At 50.7% G+C, this 16,835-nt stretch overlaps 3 protein-coding genes across 4 annotated transcripts; 1 reads left to right on the top strand and 2 right to left on the bottom strand.

The window, feature by feature from the left end:
• The first annotated feature begins 220 nt into the window (after positions 1 to 220).
• On the top strand, positions 221 to 2,921 carry snx20 (sorting nexin 20). The gene is made up of 3 exons (XM_080475185.1): positions 221 to 660; positions 1,266 to 1,396; positions 1,737 to 2,921. Exons 1-3 carry the CDS (start codon positions 636 to 638, stop codon positions 2,406 to 2,408), a joined length of 828 nt encoding a protein of 275 aa, XP_080331311.1. The 5' UTR covers positions 221 to 635; the 3' UTR covers positions 2,409 to 2,921.
• hsd17b2 (hydroxysteroid (17-beta) dehydrogenase 2) lies at positions 2,817 to 7,701 on the bottom strand. Of its 2 annotated transcripts, none has more exons than XM_080475182.1 (5): positions 7,140 to 7,701; positions 4,262 to 4,474; positions 3,984 to 4,169; positions 3,764 to 3,901; positions 2,817 to 3,686 (listed from the first exon to the last, which is right to left on the bottom strand). In XM_080475182.1, the coding sequence occupies exons 1-5, from the start codon at positions 7,426 to 7,428 to the stop codon at positions 3,349 to 3,351; spliced, it is 1,164 nt and encodes a 387-aa protein (XP_080331308.1). In that variant the 5' UTR covers positions 7,429 to 7,701; the 3' UTR covers positions 2,817 to 3,348. The 2 variants fall into 2 exon arrangements, with proteins under 2 accessions (XP_080331308.1, XP_080331309.1); XM_080475183.1 differs by having other exon boundaries at positions 3,003 to 3,686; positions 3,984 to 4,107; positions 4,341 to 4,474.
• Positions 7,702 to 9,729: 2,028 nt separating this feature from the next.
• Positions 9,730 to 16,309, bottom strand: gpia (glucose-6-phosphate isomerase a). The gene is made up of 18 exons (XM_080475169.1): positions 15,826 to 16,309; positions 15,132 to 15,222; positions 14,631 to 14,699; positions 14,302 to 14,421; positions 14,149 to 14,232; positions 13,748 to 13,894; positions 13,592 to 13,663; positions 13,471 to 13,515; positions 12,865 to 12,918; positions 12,404 to 12,464; positions 11,674 to 11,717; positions 11,382 to 11,534; positions 11,178 to 11,307; positions 10,918 to 10,994; positions 10,698 to 10,826; positions 10,524 to 10,599; positions 10,355 to 10,421; positions 9,730 to 10,061 (listed from the first exon to the last, which is right to left on the bottom strand). The coding sequence occupies exons 1-18, from the start codon at positions 16,113 to 16,115 to the stop codon at positions 9,938 to 9,940; spliced, it is 1,833 nt and encodes a 610-aa protein (XP_080331295.1). The 5' UTR covers positions 16,116 to 16,309; the 3' UTR covers positions 9,730 to 9,937.
• Between the last annotated feature and the right edge of the window lie 526 nt (positions 16,310 to 16,835).

Consider the following 16,835-nt stretch of genomic DNA (forward strand, 5'->3'; position numbering starts at 1 on the left):
AAACTCGCTTTTCTACTCCGGAAACAGAAAGTCTAAATCCTCAGTTTGATTAAACTCACAGGAAAAGTTCTGTCACTTTTTCCCTTTTCTTCATCTCCTGCAGTTTAACTTTTATACAGCGACCAACAGATTGAACATCCCACAAGTCAACTCACAGAAATATATATCATCCATCCACCCATCCATCATCCATCCATCCATCCATCATCCATCCTTGTTCACTGACAGGAAGAAGCTCAGAGTTCATTGATGAGATATCTGGTCTGTAAACTCTGATCAGTGAAAGAACCAGCAGCATTGACATGACTAGTAACTGTTGTTACCTGATGTAACTAGTTACTTGGTATCTCCAGTAAGCGGTGCAGCAACTCCGCTGGTTTTTAAAGAAATAACTAGCAGCGGTAATCCAGTTTCCCAGCATGTTGTTCAGTTTCACTTCCTCCTCCTCTGCTTCCTCTTCCTCCTGAACGAGAGCAGCTGCTCTCCGACGTGTCGCTTCAGACGAGTTCCAGAGGAGATACAGACGAGGTACAGACAAGTTCCAGACGAGGTACAGACGAGGTTCAGACGAGGTTCCAGTCAGAGCTAGACAGACTCACTCGATCGACTGAACCTCGGCGGCACCAGGAGCCCTGATGGAAGCTAAAGGCCAGACTGCAGGTTTCTCTCGCTCTCTCTCTCTCTCAGGGCTTTTCAGGTTCTTAAATGAACACCGCCAGAGAACCGGTTGTTTTTCCATCGTTACCGGAGCCAGTGAGAGCCACGTTATTGCATCACTCCAAAATGTCGTACGTCACTGATTTCACCAGCACTGACAGCGTTCACACAGGAACGAGGAGACGGACTGTATTCATCGTTTCATCTGGGACGAAGACCAAAGAGCCAGAAAACATTGAGTCTCCTCGTATCTCTATCACTCTTCTATCTCTTCACGCCTGTCTTGCTTTAGTCCGGAGCCTCAGAGTGGCCATAGAGAAAATAAAACAACAACAACAATAATAATAATAATAATAATAATAAGTGAATGAGCTTGGGGCTAACTCCGCCCCCAACTGATGACGTGTCAGATCTCGCTCTGGTCCAGCAACAATGTGGGCCCAGCGTAGCAGCAGTTTAGCCCCTGACAGGCCGGAGTTTTGGAGGTGGAAAGACCAAGAACTGGTGCTAAATCTGGCCCTGAACCAGAACTAGAACCTGGTTCTTTCTGGTGGAAAAGTCTTCTTAGTGTCAATTTGTGTCAGTCTGAGCAGCAGTTTGTCTTTCAGGTTGTTCCACTTTAACTACGAAGGAGCTTCAGCAGAACTTGAGGGAAGTGAAGCAGAACGATCGACCCGTCAGGCTCCTGTTCGAGATTAGCTCCGCCCAAATCCTGCAGGACACGCTGAAGAAACATGTGGTGGGAACCAGCAACACACCACTGCAACCTCCTATGGCAACACACTACAGCAACACGCCACGGCAACACGTTATGGCAACACGCTACAGCAACTGGCTACGGCAACATACTACAGCAACACGCTATGGCAACACACTTTGGCAACACGCCACAGCAACACGTTGCAGCAACATGTTACAGGAACACACTATGGCAACACGTTACAGGAACACGTTACAGCAATACGTTATGACAACACGCTACATCAACACATTACAGGAACACATTGCAGCAACTTGTTACATTCAACCCATTACTCGTGTCTGCAGGACTCTGTGTCTGATGGTCCCTGTGTCTGCAGGTCTACACCGTGGTGGTGATGCGCTCCGGAAGCTTCGACTCCCACCGGGTTTCGGTGCAGCGCCGTTACAGTGACTTCTGGCGCCTCCACCACCGCCTCCTGGAGGAGCTGGAGGAGGAGCTGGAGGAGGTGCTACTGCCTCCCAAGCTGCTGACGGGGAACTTCTCCCCCGACACCATCTCAGCGCGCCGCCTGGCGCTGCAGGACTACCTGGCCCAGCTGTTCTCTGTCCGCTGCGTCCGACACTCGCCAAACTTTGCCGCCTTCTTCACAGAGGCGGAGCAGCGGCGGGCGCACGGCCTGCTGCGGGCGGGGCGCTTCACCGCAGCCGCCGAGGTGCTGCAGGCCGTGCTGGAGATCCAGGAGAAGCTGCTGCCGTGGCAGAAGGCCACCATGACGGTCCCCACCCTCTCCGCCCTCACCGTCTGCCACCGCGACCTGGAGGAGCCGGTGCGGGCGTTCGGCACGGCGCAGGGGGCGCTGCCCGCCGCCCGGCGCTACGGTCTGAGGAGCTACAGGGCGGCGCTGCTGGAGGCGCTGGTGGACCTGGGCTACCAGCTGGGCCGGCCGGTGGCTCTGCTGCAGGAGGAGCTGGTGGTTCTGAGGGATGGTGAGCGCGGCGAGGTTTCCTCGCTGTCGCTCAAGGAGCTTGTGATCCAGGAGTTCCTCTGAGGAGCAGAACCACAACCAGACCCAAGACCCCCTGTGGAGTCAGGACTCCTCCGGGTTCACCCAGAGACTCTAACACGGTTCAGTCGGTTCCTCAGCCAGTTGCTCAGGTGGTTCTTTAGCCGGTTCCTCAGGGTGGTTGCAGCTCCCACAACCCTGTGAGCCGGCACAGGTGCAGGAGGAAGTGCAGGACAAGACAGCGAGCAGAGGAACACTGAAGAAATGAACTCCTGCAGACACAAACTGGAGCGTCTCAGAACATCTCAGAACTTCAGCATCAAATGTACTGATAACAGTTTAATTGTGTGTTGAGGAGAAATTCTGACTGTTTCAGGATGTGGAGGCGGCGACGTCGAGTGACTTGAAGGTTTCAGAAGGTCTGAGGTCGTTCAGGAATAAGAGCTTTAGTTTAGATCTTTAACTGTAACGTCACTTTATTTGTTTCATTTCTCGTTTTGAATCGACGGAGAAGAATTTTGTGTTGATAAATAAAGCCTGACGCTTCCTGTTCCCGCTGTCGGTGCGGTGGATCGTTCTGACCGTTGTGGGTGGAGTCAGCACAGACACAACAGACGCAGGCTGGACGCTGCAGCAGCTCGGCTTTGAGGAAAACTTTTATTGTGAAGAAACATACGCAGCTTCCTGAAGTCTGACGGTTGTGAGAAAACAGAAACGTGTCGAAACGTCGTGGTTTCACTCCGTCAAACTTCCTCCTTCATCTTTCCACTAAGTGAGCAGTGGGGGTGTGTCCAACACCCGAACCAGGTCCAGTCCAGGTCCTGGGTCCAGGAGCAGGGATCAGAGTTGCACAGATCGGCTCAGTTTTTATAGTGTAACTGTAATCTGAATACCAAAAGTTCGGAATGTGACCAGATTACATTCAGGAGATTACAGTCGAAATGTAATCCAGTTGTTCTGCGGTGTGTCGAGTTGTGTGGTTGTGTTACGGGGTGAGTGCGGCCGGTTGTAGGTGGCTCAGGGGCGGCAGGCGTCTGATAATGGCGTTGAACAGGTGGGCGGGGCAGCAGCGGTAGACGAAGGGCAGCAGCCACGCCATTCGCCCCGGCGTGTAGAGGGGGAGGGGCCGAGCCGACAGCAGGGCGTGGACCATGTCGTCCACCACAGGGGTCAAATCCACTGCAGACAGCCCAGACATCTGGCTCAACGCCGGAGGCAGAGACAGGATGTACTTTGACCCATAATCCTCTCTGACTTCGGAGGAAGCGGCGGCCAGCAGGCGGCGGGCGTGGCGGCTCGCCGAGTCCGAGTCGCCGAAGATCGCTGAGAGGAGAGAGAGAGCGTGATGACGACAAGCCGGACCGCATCGGACCGGACCCTGCGGTGTCGGACTGTCGTACCGGTTCTGAACGCTGCCGGCTGGACCAGGCAGACCTCCACGCCCCATGGCGCCATCTCCTGCCGCAGAACCTGCGAGAACAGACTCAGGGCCGCTTTCGACGCTCCGTACGCCGCAAACATCGGCATCGGCACGGCACCTGGGGAGCAGCACAACATTGTGTGTGTGTGTGTGTGTGTGTGTGTGTGTGTGTGTGTGTGTGTGTGTGTGTGTGTGTGTACCTGCCAGGCTGGACACGTTGACGATGCGTCCTCTGGAGCGCCGCAGCAGCGGCAGGAAGCGGTGACACATTCTGACCACAGACAGGAAGTTGACGTCGAGGCAGCGGCAGTAGTCGGACAGTGGCTGCAGCTCGGCGTCGACAGGACACAGCAGAACCCCCGCGTTATTCACCAGACCCCACAGACCTGCAGGGACCAGAACCAGGACCGGACCCGGACCCAGCTGAGTCAGCAGTTGCTCTGTGGATGAGCTGAGTGGGAGGAGCCTGTGGTCTCACCTGTGTCGGCCACCTGGGCGCTGATGTACCTGTGCGCTGCCGCCACCTGCTGGTCGTCGGTCACGTCGAGCTGCACGACCTGCAGATTCCCGTCGTCCCGCTCCCGAAGCCGCCGGGCGCCGTCTCCGTCCTCGTCCAGCACGCCGGCGAACACCGTCACTCCGCTCTGGCTGAGGGTCACGGCAAGGGCGTGGCCAAAGCCAGAGTCACAGCCTGCAGGGGGCAACATTCAGGTCTTTTTAGGGTCTGAGCCCCGAGAGGGTGAGAACCCGACTGGAAAGCAGGGAACTGCTTTCATGTCATGAGGGTTCGAGCCCTGAATTTGCTACAACAGACGTCGGTGAGCAAAACTTATTCAGATATTCCCGAGAAGTCTGAGGGCGTGGCCCACATTTAAGTTTCGCCGAGAAACAGGAAGTGGAGTGTAAATAGCCTGAACATGGTCCGATCGGCCTCAGACTTCAGTCATTGCAGCGTGGTGCAGTGTGGTGAAGCGAAGCGCGGCGAGGCGCGCAGCGGCGTGTAACAACGTCCACACTCACTAACGGCGCCGCCCGCTGGACATAGGAAGTGCAGTGTCAACAGCCTGAACATGGTCCGACGTGTTGCATCCACATTTGATCACAGTCATGTGACAACAACGACCATCGCCTATAGAGCCACCTGCTGGACACAGGAAGTGGTGTCTATGGCGGCAGACACTGACCTGGCAGCTTGAATCACCACTTGGCGTCTCAGGCAATGGCTTTTCTCTAATTCTCTAATCCTGTGTCAGAGAGTTTACCTCCTCTTGGTTGATTGATTGGAGCTCATAGACTCATTGCCTCTGGTACTGGACTCCTTGTTCCTGCCCCTGGTACTGGACTCTCTATTTCTTTTTTCTTTTTTTAATTTTCTTTATTTGGAGTCACTTAACAACTTTCATCTTAAAATCGACATAAGAAGTGATCCTCCTTTTCGTTTTTAAATAAAGTAGAATGAATAACACAAATGCAGAACATGGGGTGTTTTACACTGTATGAAAAAAAAGGAATATAGTGGTTGCACAATGCTTACTTTACAAATAAAACAATTACAAAAATGAGCAATCTAAGTGGAATATATTACAAAAAACAACAAAAAAATGGAATCAAACGGAAGACGGTCGTTTTGGGGAAATGAACTTTTTCCACTCTTTTCAGATTTTGTCGAATTTTGCTTCCTGTAGCCTGATTGAGAAAGTCATTCTCTCCATTACAAAGATTTCATAGGGGATATCATGCCGTTCACTAACAGATGGGTCGTCTGGCTTAAGCCATTTTCTTGTTACCGTCTTTCTGGCCGCTAGAGTCAGTATTCCAAATAAGCACTTGACATTTGTATTTGTGGGTGTGGATGGTAGCAAGACAAAAAAGTTTCCAGTTAAATTCTATTTTTTGGGGGGGGAATTATAGCCACTATTTCTTTGTGGATCATGTGCCAGAAAGTGATTACTTTTGAGCAGGCTCAAAATAGGTGAAAGTGGTTGGCTTCCTGGGCTCCACAGTTCCTCCAACCACTAGAAGAGCTGCTGTGAGGAGAACTTTGAGAACGAGAGATAAAGAATCTGCTCAAACTTTTCCAGCTAAATGCCCTCCATCAGTTTTAACATGATATCCGCCACTGAATTTCACAGCACTTTTCCCAATCGTCCACTGTCATACAGCTATTGGTTTCCCTTTTCCATTTTGGTTTTATGTAAATGGTGCTTGTTGTTTTAACCTCCTGAAGTGCCTTATAAAATCTTAAAATTATTTTGAGCCCTGAATCTTCCCTGGAGGCACTTAAAAGAACTTTCAGTATTTGATTTTCAAACACTTTCTGTCCGTTAGAAATAAAGCTGTTTAAGTGATGTCGGACCTGGAGGAATCTATAGTGGTCACTGTTGTCTAATACATACTCTCTCCTCAGTTTCTCAAAGTGCCTTTGTGAGAGAAGTTGCAGTATGAAGAGAGGCTCTTTTTAGCCCATTTCTTAAAGCTCAGATCAGACTTATTTGGGTATAAGTCAAGGTCATGACAACATCTTCATCTCTTCCATCCAGCCACCTTTAGAATTTATCCTTAACCAAGTTTTGAGAGCTAATGTGATCCATTCATTTCCTGTGTCCATCAGATGTTCAATCAGTCTTTTGTCCCCTAGTCGTGCCGGACTCTCGATTTCAACCCCTGGTACTGGAATCCTTGTTCCTGCCCCTGGTACTGGTGTCTCGGTACGTTCCAGGCTGGTTTCCTGCCTGTGGCTGTGGAACGACCAGGCAGGATTCAGAGTCTGAGTCGGCCCAGGCCTTGGAGTGTCATGTGACGGTGCAGCAGGTTGGAACCTTGGAGGGAACTGGTTTGTTTCTCATCAATAAATGTCAGCTGGTGTAATTATGTTGATTGACTGCGGCTGAGTCACTGCTCAGGTGTGTCTGGTCGGTCTCACCTGTGATCCCCTGTGGCTCTGACATGTGGAACATCAGTACATGTGCCTGCCTTCAAAATAAAAGCCTGGATGGTTTGTCCTCATGCACACGGTGGGTTTCTGGTTTGTTCCCCGGACTGTCTGAAGAACCTGGGAACAGCAACTGGTTGGACTAGGACCATAGCTCCCTGCAGGAACCAGTCCTAAACACCAGAACCTGGACCTCCTGAGCACCAGAACCTGGACCTCCTGAGCATCAGAACCTGGACCTCCTGAGCACCAGAATCTGGAGCCCCTGCTTTAAACACGGCTCCCCTCAGACCAGGACGTTCCAGAAAGGTTTAGATGTTTCTTCCATGCATTGATTTGATTTATTGTCCTGTTATTGTTTTGAAAAAAACTAATAAAAAATGATCAATGTGTGTGTGTGTGTGTGTGTGTGTGTGTGTGTGACCTGTGATCAGAATAGTCCTCCGGGTTGGCAGCAGCTCTTCGTCCCTCCTGAGCATAAACCAGCAGCTCAGCAGAACCGCCCACAACAGCCCCAGGTCCTGAGTGCCGGCTGTGAGCGCCATGGCGCCGGCCCAGACGCAGGCCCACAGGAGGAACCAAGGGAGGTCCCAGAGGAGGTCCTGGAGGAGGTTCCGGAGGCCCTGGCACCTCCTGCAGTTCCAGGCCTGCCGGAGCCTCCAGCACAGTGTGAAGAGGAGCAGTGCTGCACAGCAGGAGTTCCATACCTCCATCCTGCCGCCGCCCGACTGCCTCCTGCAGCCGCTCCACAGGTCTGAGCAGCAGAGGCTCCGCCCACTTGCACAGGTCTGAATGGGAGAGGCTCCACCCACCTGCACAGGTCTGAGTGACAGAGGCTCCGCCCACCTGCAGACACCTGAACAGGTGATGCGTTGGCGGCCTCCTGCTGTGTTTCCCGCAGGGTTCTGGACTGGAACTGAAAACTGTTTGTTACCTGAAGCAGGTGAGCCAACAGGTATCAGTGCTGCAGTAGTGGAGTACTCAGTTACTCTGCGGTGGAAGGGTGTGACCCGACATCCTGCAGAACAGGCTGCAGATTAACATCAGCTTCACGCTGCTGCACCTCAAACATGCAGCTCAAGTCCAGACAGAAAACCAAAGAACCATGGCGCCGTGATGTCATCGTTCACCGGAGTAATCCGAGTATTCTCCCTGAAACCCAAGAAACCAGAACCCCTGAAACCAGGACCCCTGAAACCCGACAAACCAGGGCTGTCAGAGAGGAAAACAAACAGCATGAGGCCAAACCGAGGAGCTGAGTTCACGAGGTGAGAAGAACGAGGAGGACGCCTCCGGCTGGACGCCTCCGGCTCAGGGAGACACAATTCAATTCAATTTTATTTATTTATTTATATAGCACCAAATACAATATAGTCACTTCAAGGCAAACCAGCAGTCACGGTGGAGGAGAAACCTGCAGAAACATCGTCCACAGGAATAACACTTCCTTTAGAACCTCCTTTAGCCTAGGAACCACTGATGCGTCCTTTAGAACCTCCTTTAGCCTAGGAACCACTGATGCTTCCTTTAGAACCTCCTTTAGCCTAGGAACCACTGATGCTACCTTTAGAACCTCCTTTAGCCTAGGAACCACTGATGCTACCTTTAGAACCTCCTTTAGCCTAGGAACCACTGATGCTTCCTTTACCAAAAGAGACCAGCTGATGCTGCCCCACGACAACATTTAAAGGAACCCGCTCATCGGAGCGTTCAGGGAAACTCAGGATGACTGAAAAAGGAACAGATCATGTAAATTACCAAAGCAATAATCTGCCTAGAACAACTTGAAATCATCTAGAACCCAGATCCCAACTAGGAATGTTCTGGATGTTGTAGAACCAACACAGTAAAGTCCAGTTTTAGTGCAGCCTGTTCTCACTCTGATTGGTTCTTTATTCACCTGCAGCCGTTTCCCTTTAGTTCCTCTTTTCCTTTGATTTACATTCAAACCTTCAGATATTTGACGTTACATCAGAGGTTAGAACCTCAGAGGAACGTGAGAGGAACCACCTTTATACTACTTTTTATCACATTTGGAGTTTTTTCATCACGGCAGACGTCACTAATCTTCACCGCCGTCTTTTTATTATTTTTTTTATCATTATTACACCACCTACTGGAAGTGCGGTTTGATTGTCAAAACAACGTCATCATCTTTCCTTAACTGTGACATCATCCAGGGGTTTAGGAAAGGAGAGAGGAGGGACTATGAGGAGGGATCCTTGGTGTTGGACCTCAGTGGAAACTGAAACTGGAGTTTGAAAGCAGCTGAGTTTTTTTCTTTGGGCTCTTTGTTTAAACCAGAATCGCCCGCTAGGGGGCGCCACCCCAAAATGGGAAGTTTTGATTGTCAACACGGGAGGCTGTCATAAACCACCTATTTACCATAGGTAACCAGAACCCCTGAAACCAGCCACCATTAGCCACCATTGATTTAGGGGCTAACGGCTAATCGCTAAGAGGACTAGTATAAAATTGAACCATGTGATTTATAAATATTTAACTTTAAATCTCAGGGTGCTTTGCTCTGCGGCTGGATGTTTGGAGACGCTCCACCATCGTTTTTAGTTTTAGTGTGAGCAAAGGACTGCTATGCTGTCGCTATGTTATCGTCATGATTGACAGTTCCTGCAACCAATCAACAGCCTGACGCCCGTACAGTCAGAATCTCTCCGAGAGGAAGTTGCGTTTTGTTTACATGTTTGATTAAATTCCCACTAAATGTTAAGAATTGATTTGAAGGCAGATGAAGGAGACTGGAGACGGTGGCGCCCTTAAATAAACTCCCGGTGGGGTCAGAGGGGAGAGGGGGATCAGGTTTTGTGGGACCAGTCACTCATGATACACCACAAATGTTTAGTTTCAGGAAATCAAACAGACCTTTCACATTAAAGCGCTCCAGCGGTGACACTCAGCAGGAGTTTGATGTTGACGTGTTAAAACCGTGTCATTGTTTCTGGTAATTTTTTTCCCCTACTACATGAGAAACAAACCTTCACAATAAGAGACGTGGCTACGTGGGTGACAAACAGCTTTTATTTTGAAGGAATGGCGGGGTGGTCATCACCTACAGTAACGCGCACGTTTACACAGAAGTACGTTTTGACGTTCGTCGAAGCAACACAGATTCCCTTCAGGGAACAGACTAACACAAAGTGCTGGTTCCCAAAACAAATTCAGCCAATCAGTGCGGGGCAAGGCGAGAAGAGGCGGAGACATCACTCAGGCAAAGTTCTTCTTCAGGAAGTTGATTAGACCGTTGGTGGACGAGTCGTGGGAACTAACCTCCGCCGAGTCCTTCAGCTCTGGCTCGATCTTCTTCGCCAGCTGCTTTCCCAGCTCCACCCTGAGGTAGGGAACAACGCCACGGTCAGGGAACAATGCCAGAGACGGGGAACAAGAACTAACAACCCATTCAGGGAACTAACCACACCAACACAAAAACATGACGGGCAAATGAAACAACCCGGTGTCAAACAACAGTGAGGGAACTAACGACGTAGCCAGGAAAGAACATGATGAGGAAACTAAGAACATGGAACAAATGTCAGAGTTGTGCGGCTACAAACAGTTAATGAACCAACATCTTCAGGGAACTAATAATGCTATCAGGTGCCAGGGCCTTCAGGGAACACTCACCCCCACTGGTCGTAGCTGTTGATGTTCCACATGACGCCCTGAACGAAGATCTTGTGTTCGTACATGGCTGAAAGCAGGAAAACATTACGTCAGAGGGAGGAGCAGTGAGGAGGAGGCCACTGCCTCTCCTCGATGCTCCTCCACATGCTCCGCACCTCCTGATACTCACCAACCAGAGCTCCCAGAGTGAAGGGGCTCAGCTTCTTGAAGACGATGGAGTTGCTTGGTTTGTTCCCCTGGAAAACCTTCAGAGGGCGACAGAGTCACTTCAGGGTATCGGAACATTTCAAACTCAGCGGATTGGCGTGACGCGTGGTCGTGGAGAAGTGGAACGCTCCATTACCTTGTGCGGCAGCAGCTTTTGCAGCTCCTTGCCCTTCATGCCGGCGGCCTCCAGCTCCTTCTGCGCCTCCTCAGAAGTCTTCCCCTTCATCAGAGCTTCAGTCTGAGCCAGGAAGTTCGCCACCAGGATCTGAAAGCAGGAGGGGAGGGGCCGTTACAATGTGGGTGGGGGGTGGGGGGGGTCTGAAGAGGGCGGGGTCCGGGGAAGGGGTGGGGCTTACCTTGTGATGGAGATTGTCTCTGATTGGATGTTGAGACTGAGCAGGAATCAGAAAATCAGCGGGAATCATTCGAGTTCCTGAGGAGGAGGAAGTTTATGAAACCGGGGTCAGTGCTGAAGAGTTGGTGCGGTGGAGTTGGTGCAATGTGGTAGGGTCGGTGTGGTGGAGATGGTGCGGTGGAGTTGGTGTGGTGGAGATGTTGCGGTGGGGTGGACTTGGTGTGGTGGAGTTGGTGCAGTGGGGTGGAGTCGGTGCGGGACCTTGGTGGATGAGCTGGTAGAAGGCGTGCTGCCCGTTGGTTCCGGGTTCTCCCCAGACGATGGGGCCGGTTTGGTAGTCGACACGGGAGCCGTCAGCGGTGATGTACTTCCCGTTAGACTCCATGTCGCCCTGAAGAGGAAACGGTTAGAACCGGCACCAGGAAAAGGTAGGAACTTTAAGGTCCCCCCCCTCCCCTCCCCCACCTGCTGGAAGTAGGCGGCGAAGCGGTGCATGTACTGGTCGTAGGGCAGCATGACGTGAGTCTCCGCCTGGAAGAAGTTGATGTACCAAACACCCAGAAGAGCCAGGAGAACCGGAACGTTCTGCTCCAGAGGAGCACTGCGGAAATGGTTATCCTGCAGACACAGAGACCAGACTGAGCTCTACTGTCTCTCCGTTTTGAAGAGAAAGAAACTGAACCCAGACGCTTCAGGAGGAACGTGAAGCCGTTCGTCCTGATTTCATCTGACGGAGGAGGAACAGAAAGTCTGGTACCATCCAGTGAGCGCCGGCCAGAAGCTGCTCGAAGTTCTCGAAGCCTGAAACACAGAAGAAAAAGAACCCGTCAGAGGAAGTAGAAGAAGACCAGACGGCCTCCTCCTTCTCCTCCTTACATCTGGAGGGTCTCAATATTAATTTGAGGATTTCCTCAGTACTTCAATTAATTTTATTCTAAAAAAAACCAACAAGCTCGACATGTTTTCTACAGAAACTATTGAAAATGTTTCCGACTATAAACTGATTGGAGCTTGGCTTGGATGCAGTCATGCAGTAGACATGCGGCGCCCTCTGGTGGTCAGTCAGTGTGACAGCCAAGAGCTAAACCGTTACCGTGACGATGATCGGAGACTGATCCCAGTTAAAGGGCCGGTGACATCTTAAACCCTGAAATGTTGAACATTCTTCCACCGGTAACATTCCTGGCAGTTTGTCTACAACACGTCGGGTTCCTCCAGAATGTAATCCCAACTCTGACCACCGGAGGTCCTCCTGTTCCCGGTTAGTGCCAACAGCCTCAGCATATTAGACTAACAACAGTTAATGTGACTCTTCAGCTCAGAATAACTTGGAGATCCTCAGGGTTCAGTCCGGGGGTTGGACTCTTCCTGGAGGAAACTCTTCGCTGGTTTCAGGTGATTTGACTATTTTTTCTCCCTGAAAGTGTCTCGAGATGTTTTTTTGCTGTTTGAGTAAAGTTGACTTGAACAAACAGGAAGTGACGTACCGATGTGCAGAGCGATGGACAGACCGATGGCCGACCACAGTGAGTAACGTCCTCCGACCCACTGATGACATCACAGCCATCCACCAATCAGAGCACAGGCGGAGAAAAAAAACATCCACATGCAGATTAATTTAATGTTAGATTCAGATGCAGCCAGCAGGAAGTCAGAACCCTTCAAAGTAAAGTTCACATGAGCTTATCTTCCTCTAACGTCCAGATTATAGAGCATCTTCCTCCCTCTGATGTAACTTCAGCTCTGTGAACATCGTGAAGACGAGAACTTCTAGTTTTAATCTGCTCCACCGAACAAACAGATAACTATCAATAAAATCAGAACAACGTCTCAGTTCCTTCACTGTTCTGAACCAGTGCAGCTGGAAAGGTTTCAACTTCCTGTTCCTGGTAACACACACACACACACACACACACACACACACACGTGCGCACACGCACACACTTACATCCCAGAACTCGAACATGTTTGCTGTGTCGATGCCGAAGTCCTTCACTTTAGCCTGAGGAGAGGAGAGATGGGGGGGTACAAGGTTACAGTGTGTGTGTGTGTGTGTCGGTCTGAAACCAAAGATTCTGTTCAGACGTGTATTTCAGGTTCGCGTTTGGCTTCACTGCACATATGAAGGAAATCTGTTTATATGCTTCAACACAGTGACTCAGCAAAAACACACACACACACACACACACACACACACACACACACACACACACACACACACACACACACACACACACACACACACACACACACACACACACACACACACACACACACACACACACACACACACACACACACACACACACACACACACACACACACACACACACACACAGGTCAGAGGTCACATTGTCCTGACCTTTGACCTAAGATTCAACAGCTTCAGACTCAAGGTCTGCAAGGGGAGGAGCTGACAGGAGGAGGAGCCAATGAATCAGGGGGAGGGGCTAACAGGAGGAAGAGGAGGGGCTGGCAGGAGGAGGAGCCAACGAATCAGGGGGAGGTGCTAACAGGGGGAAGAGGAGGAGCCAATAGGAGTAGGAGGACTCACTGCGTTGGTGGACAGAGCCACGAAGTGTTTGGCCACGGTGGATTTCTGTGAAAACAAAAAGACGTTGAAACGTCCACGACGTCAGTGAACACACCGCCGTGCTGCGTTCAGGTTCACTCACGTCTGAGGCCGTCTTCAGGAACCAGTCCCTCGCCGACTCGGCGTTAGTGATCGTCTCCTGAGTGGTGAAGGTCTGGAAGACACGGCGACGCGTCAGAGAGCACACTCACTTCAGACGCCATGAAGAGTGTGCGCGTGTGTGAGTTTGTGTGTGTACTTTGGAGGCGATGATGAAGAGCGTAGTTTCAGGGTTCAGGTGCTGAAGAGTTTTAGCCAGATGAGTCCCATCGATGTTGGAGACAAACCAGACGTTCGGTCCTCCTGCAGAGTATGGCTTCAGAGCCTCCGTCACCATCAGAGGACCCTGAGAGAGACACACACACACACACACACACACACACACACACACACACACACACACACACACACACACACACACACACACACACACACACACACACACACACACACACACACACACACACACACACACACACACACACACACACACACACACACACACACACACACACACACACACACGAGAGAAAACGGTACAACTGTGACGGAAGGAGGTCAGAGTGACTTTGGATCCAGAACAATTGTGTGTGTTCTCACCAGGTCAGAGCCTCCGATGCCGATGTTCACCACATCCGTGATGCTTTTCCCACTAAAGCCTTTCCAGTCACCACTGCGCACTTTCTACACACACACAGGATACATGTCAGGAATACACACAGTGACTCAGCACACACACACACACACACTTACCAGGCAGAAAGCCTTCATCTTGTCCAGGGCTTGGTTGACATCCGGCATCACGTCTTTTCCCTCCACGAGGATCGGAGTGTTGGAACGATTCCTCAGAGCAACGTGGAGCACAGCACGGCCCTACACACACACACACACACACACACACACACACACACACACACACACACACACACACACACACACACACACACACACACACACACACACACACACACACACACACACACACACACACACACACACACACACACACACACCCACACACCCCCTGAGTGATGATGATGATGATGATGATGATGATGATAATAATGATGATGATGAAGAACCTCAGTGAAGTTGATCTTTTCTCCAGTGAACATCTTCTCTCGAGCTTCTTCCACTCCCCTGGACCGAGCCTGAAACACAGCCAGGGAAAGTACTGACACTACTGCAGTAATAGAATACTGACACTACTGCAGTAGTACTGACACTGTACTGGAGTAGTACTGACACTGTGATTAGGATGCACCTAATGTCTCTTCAGGAGAGTCTCTGTGGGGTCAAAGGTCATTGTGACCTGACTGGTCCTGATTCGTCTCTATGGAGTCTCAGTTCACCTGGAGTATCGACGATAACCAACGTTTGCTATGAGGAAACCGGCCCTTTGTTTCCTGCATGTCCACACTGTGTGTGTGTGGGTGTGTGTCACAATCAAAGTGTTGTAACAGCCTAAAGCAGGAACACGTTTCTGTGATTGTCGTTTCGCTAAAAGCAGATAAAACTGAAAAACCTGCAGTTTGTCACGCTGCTTCCTCCTCACCGTGTGTGTGTGTGTGTGTGTGTTTTACCATGGCAAACAGCATGTCCATGACCTCCTGGGTGATGAGGTTCTTGGAGTAGTCGATGAGGATTTCTCCATCATCTGTCTGAAGAGTAGTACTGAGACAGAGAGGTCATGATTATACATGAAGCAAAATATTTAAATCGTCATGAAAATGGAGACACAAAGTTTAGATTTTTTAAACTTAAAAAAAAAAAACCACATTGTTTGAGACTTTTTACTGAAACGAATCCTCCCGGAGCCGGTCCAAATTCAGCACTGTCAGCATGCATCCATTATCGGACACAGCCAACAGGTCGTTCACCGGGAGCAGGCTGTCCGCTATTCACCGTCACGGGCAGGAGGGACGTGACGTGAATGAAACGTCGCGGGCAGATTTCACGTCATTCATCAGTTTTTTAAAGTTCATTACATTTAATTTATTCCGGTTTAACGCGTCACGGAAACCGGGCTGTCCGATAATGGAAGCTGACATAGCAGGCATGCTAAGATTAGCACAGTTAATTCTCGGTGACGGCGGGCCTGCAGCTCCGGTTCACTGGGCCCGCCACGGCGGAAGGAGGCGGCCTGTGTACCGGCCAGCAGCGCCCGTCCTCCCGGGAGGCGAGGCGGTGACCTTGGAGCTCTGAGAGAGGCGGTGACCCGGACCCTGGCCGGCCAACATCACGCCCACCTCCCCTCGCCTCCCTGCCCCTCCTCACCTGAAGCGGCTGAAGCGCTGCGGGTCTCCCTGGAACAGCTCCCGCATGTTGAGGCTCTTGCCCTGGGCTCCGAACCAGGCGTTTAGCCTCTGGAAGGCCGGGTCTGCGGTCAGGGCCATGATGGAGCCGGAGAAGGTGCTGCTGGAGGAGGAGGTGCTGCTGGAAGAGGAGAGTGGAGCTAGAGCGACCTCAGTGCCCGGTTCTGGACTGAAGAAGCGGAGTGACTGGGCGGGGGGGAGCTCAGCCGGGGGGGAGGGGCACCAGGAGGACGTGGGGCCGTTCCGACCCATCTGCACCAATCACAGCACAGAAGGCATCCACGCAGCCTCGAAGCCACGCCCCTCATTGGTCAGGCCCGTCACATACCAGCAGGTGGCTGTACGTTTGGAGGAACGTTAGTGTCACTGTCACGTCGATTACGCAACCCGGAGCTCTCCTCCTGTATGGAGGACAACTGGTGCCGAGAGGAGATGAGACGAACTGCACGTACAACACAACCGAGGAGAGTATGCAGTGATATTAGTGCTCACAACAAACAGCTCCGTACTGAGAGAAGAATAGTTCCTACTAACAGCATTTCAATAATCTCAAGTTGAAGCTGAGCAAATGAATGCAGGTATGAAGTGGGGTTAGTGCCACGATACACACTGCAGTAGACTTTAATGAAATGCAAAATCCAGTCTGCGATGTGCTAGAAAATTAAACTGTCAAAGCAAATTAATCTCGAGTTTATAGTATTTTTTAAACTTTCATTCTGTTTACAGGGCTCCAGCAGTTTAGGAAGTATTTGACAGTAGGATCCATTGTAACTGTGGCGTTTGCATGTTCTACTTAAGCCTGCATGTGTTTTCTCTAACAGTCCTAACTCCTGCTGGACTGGCATGTTCTTCACATCATATATTTTAGAAGCGTTACTTTCACTATTGAGGCTGTTACTTTTCTTATCTATTTAAATGTGAATATGAAAATTAATCAGAGTTCTTTTCAATGCAGACTAGATGTAAGGAGGA

This window comes from Lipophrys pholis (genome assembly GCF_963383615.2).
Source record: "Lipophrys pholis genome assembly, chromosome: 11".
Classification (NCBI taxonomy): Eukaryota; Metazoa; Chordata; class Actinopteri; order Blenniiformes; family Blenniidae; genus Lipophrys; species Lipophrys pholis.

Excerpts from the sequence above, each read along its gene's own strand:
- gpia (XM_080475169.1), bottom strand. The coding sequence starts at position 16,115 with ATGGGTCGGAACGGCCCCACGTCCTCCTGGTGCCCCTCCCCCCCGGCT. Across the intron at positions 13,516-13,591 it reads TCCTGAAGACGGCCTCAGAC|AAATCCACCGTGGCCAAACA; the intron begins GTGAGTGAACCT and ends TTGTTTTCACAG. Across the intron at positions 10,827-10,917 it reads GAGACAATCTCCATCACAAG|ATCCTGGTGGCGAACTTCCT; the intron begins GTAAGCCCCACC and ends TCCTGCTTTCAG.
- hsd17b2 (XM_080475182.1), bottom strand. The coding sequence starts at position 7,428 with ATGGAGGTATGGAACTCCTGCTGTGCAGCACTGCTCCTCTTCACACTG. Across the intron at positions 4,475-7,139 it reads GAGGACTATTCTGATCACAG|GCTGTGACTCTGGCTTTGGC; the intron begins GTCACACACACA and ends TGCCCCCTGCAG. Across the intron at positions 3,687-3,763 it reads GCCGGCAGCGTTCAGAACCG|CGATCTTCGGCGACTCGGAC; the intron begins GTACGACAGTCC and ends CTCTCCTCTCAG.
- snx20 (XM_080475185.1), top strand. The coding sequence starts at position 636 with ATGGAAGCTAAAGGCCAGACTGCAG. Across the intron at positions 661-1,265 it reads AGCTAAAGGCCAGACTGCAG|GTTGTTCCACTTTAACTACG; the intron begins GTTTCTCTCGCT and ends TTTGTCTTTCAG. Across the intron at positions 1,397-1,736 it reads ACACGCTGAAGAAACATGTG|GTCTACACCGTGGTGGTGAT; the intron begins GTGGGAACCAGC and ends CTGTGTCTGCAG.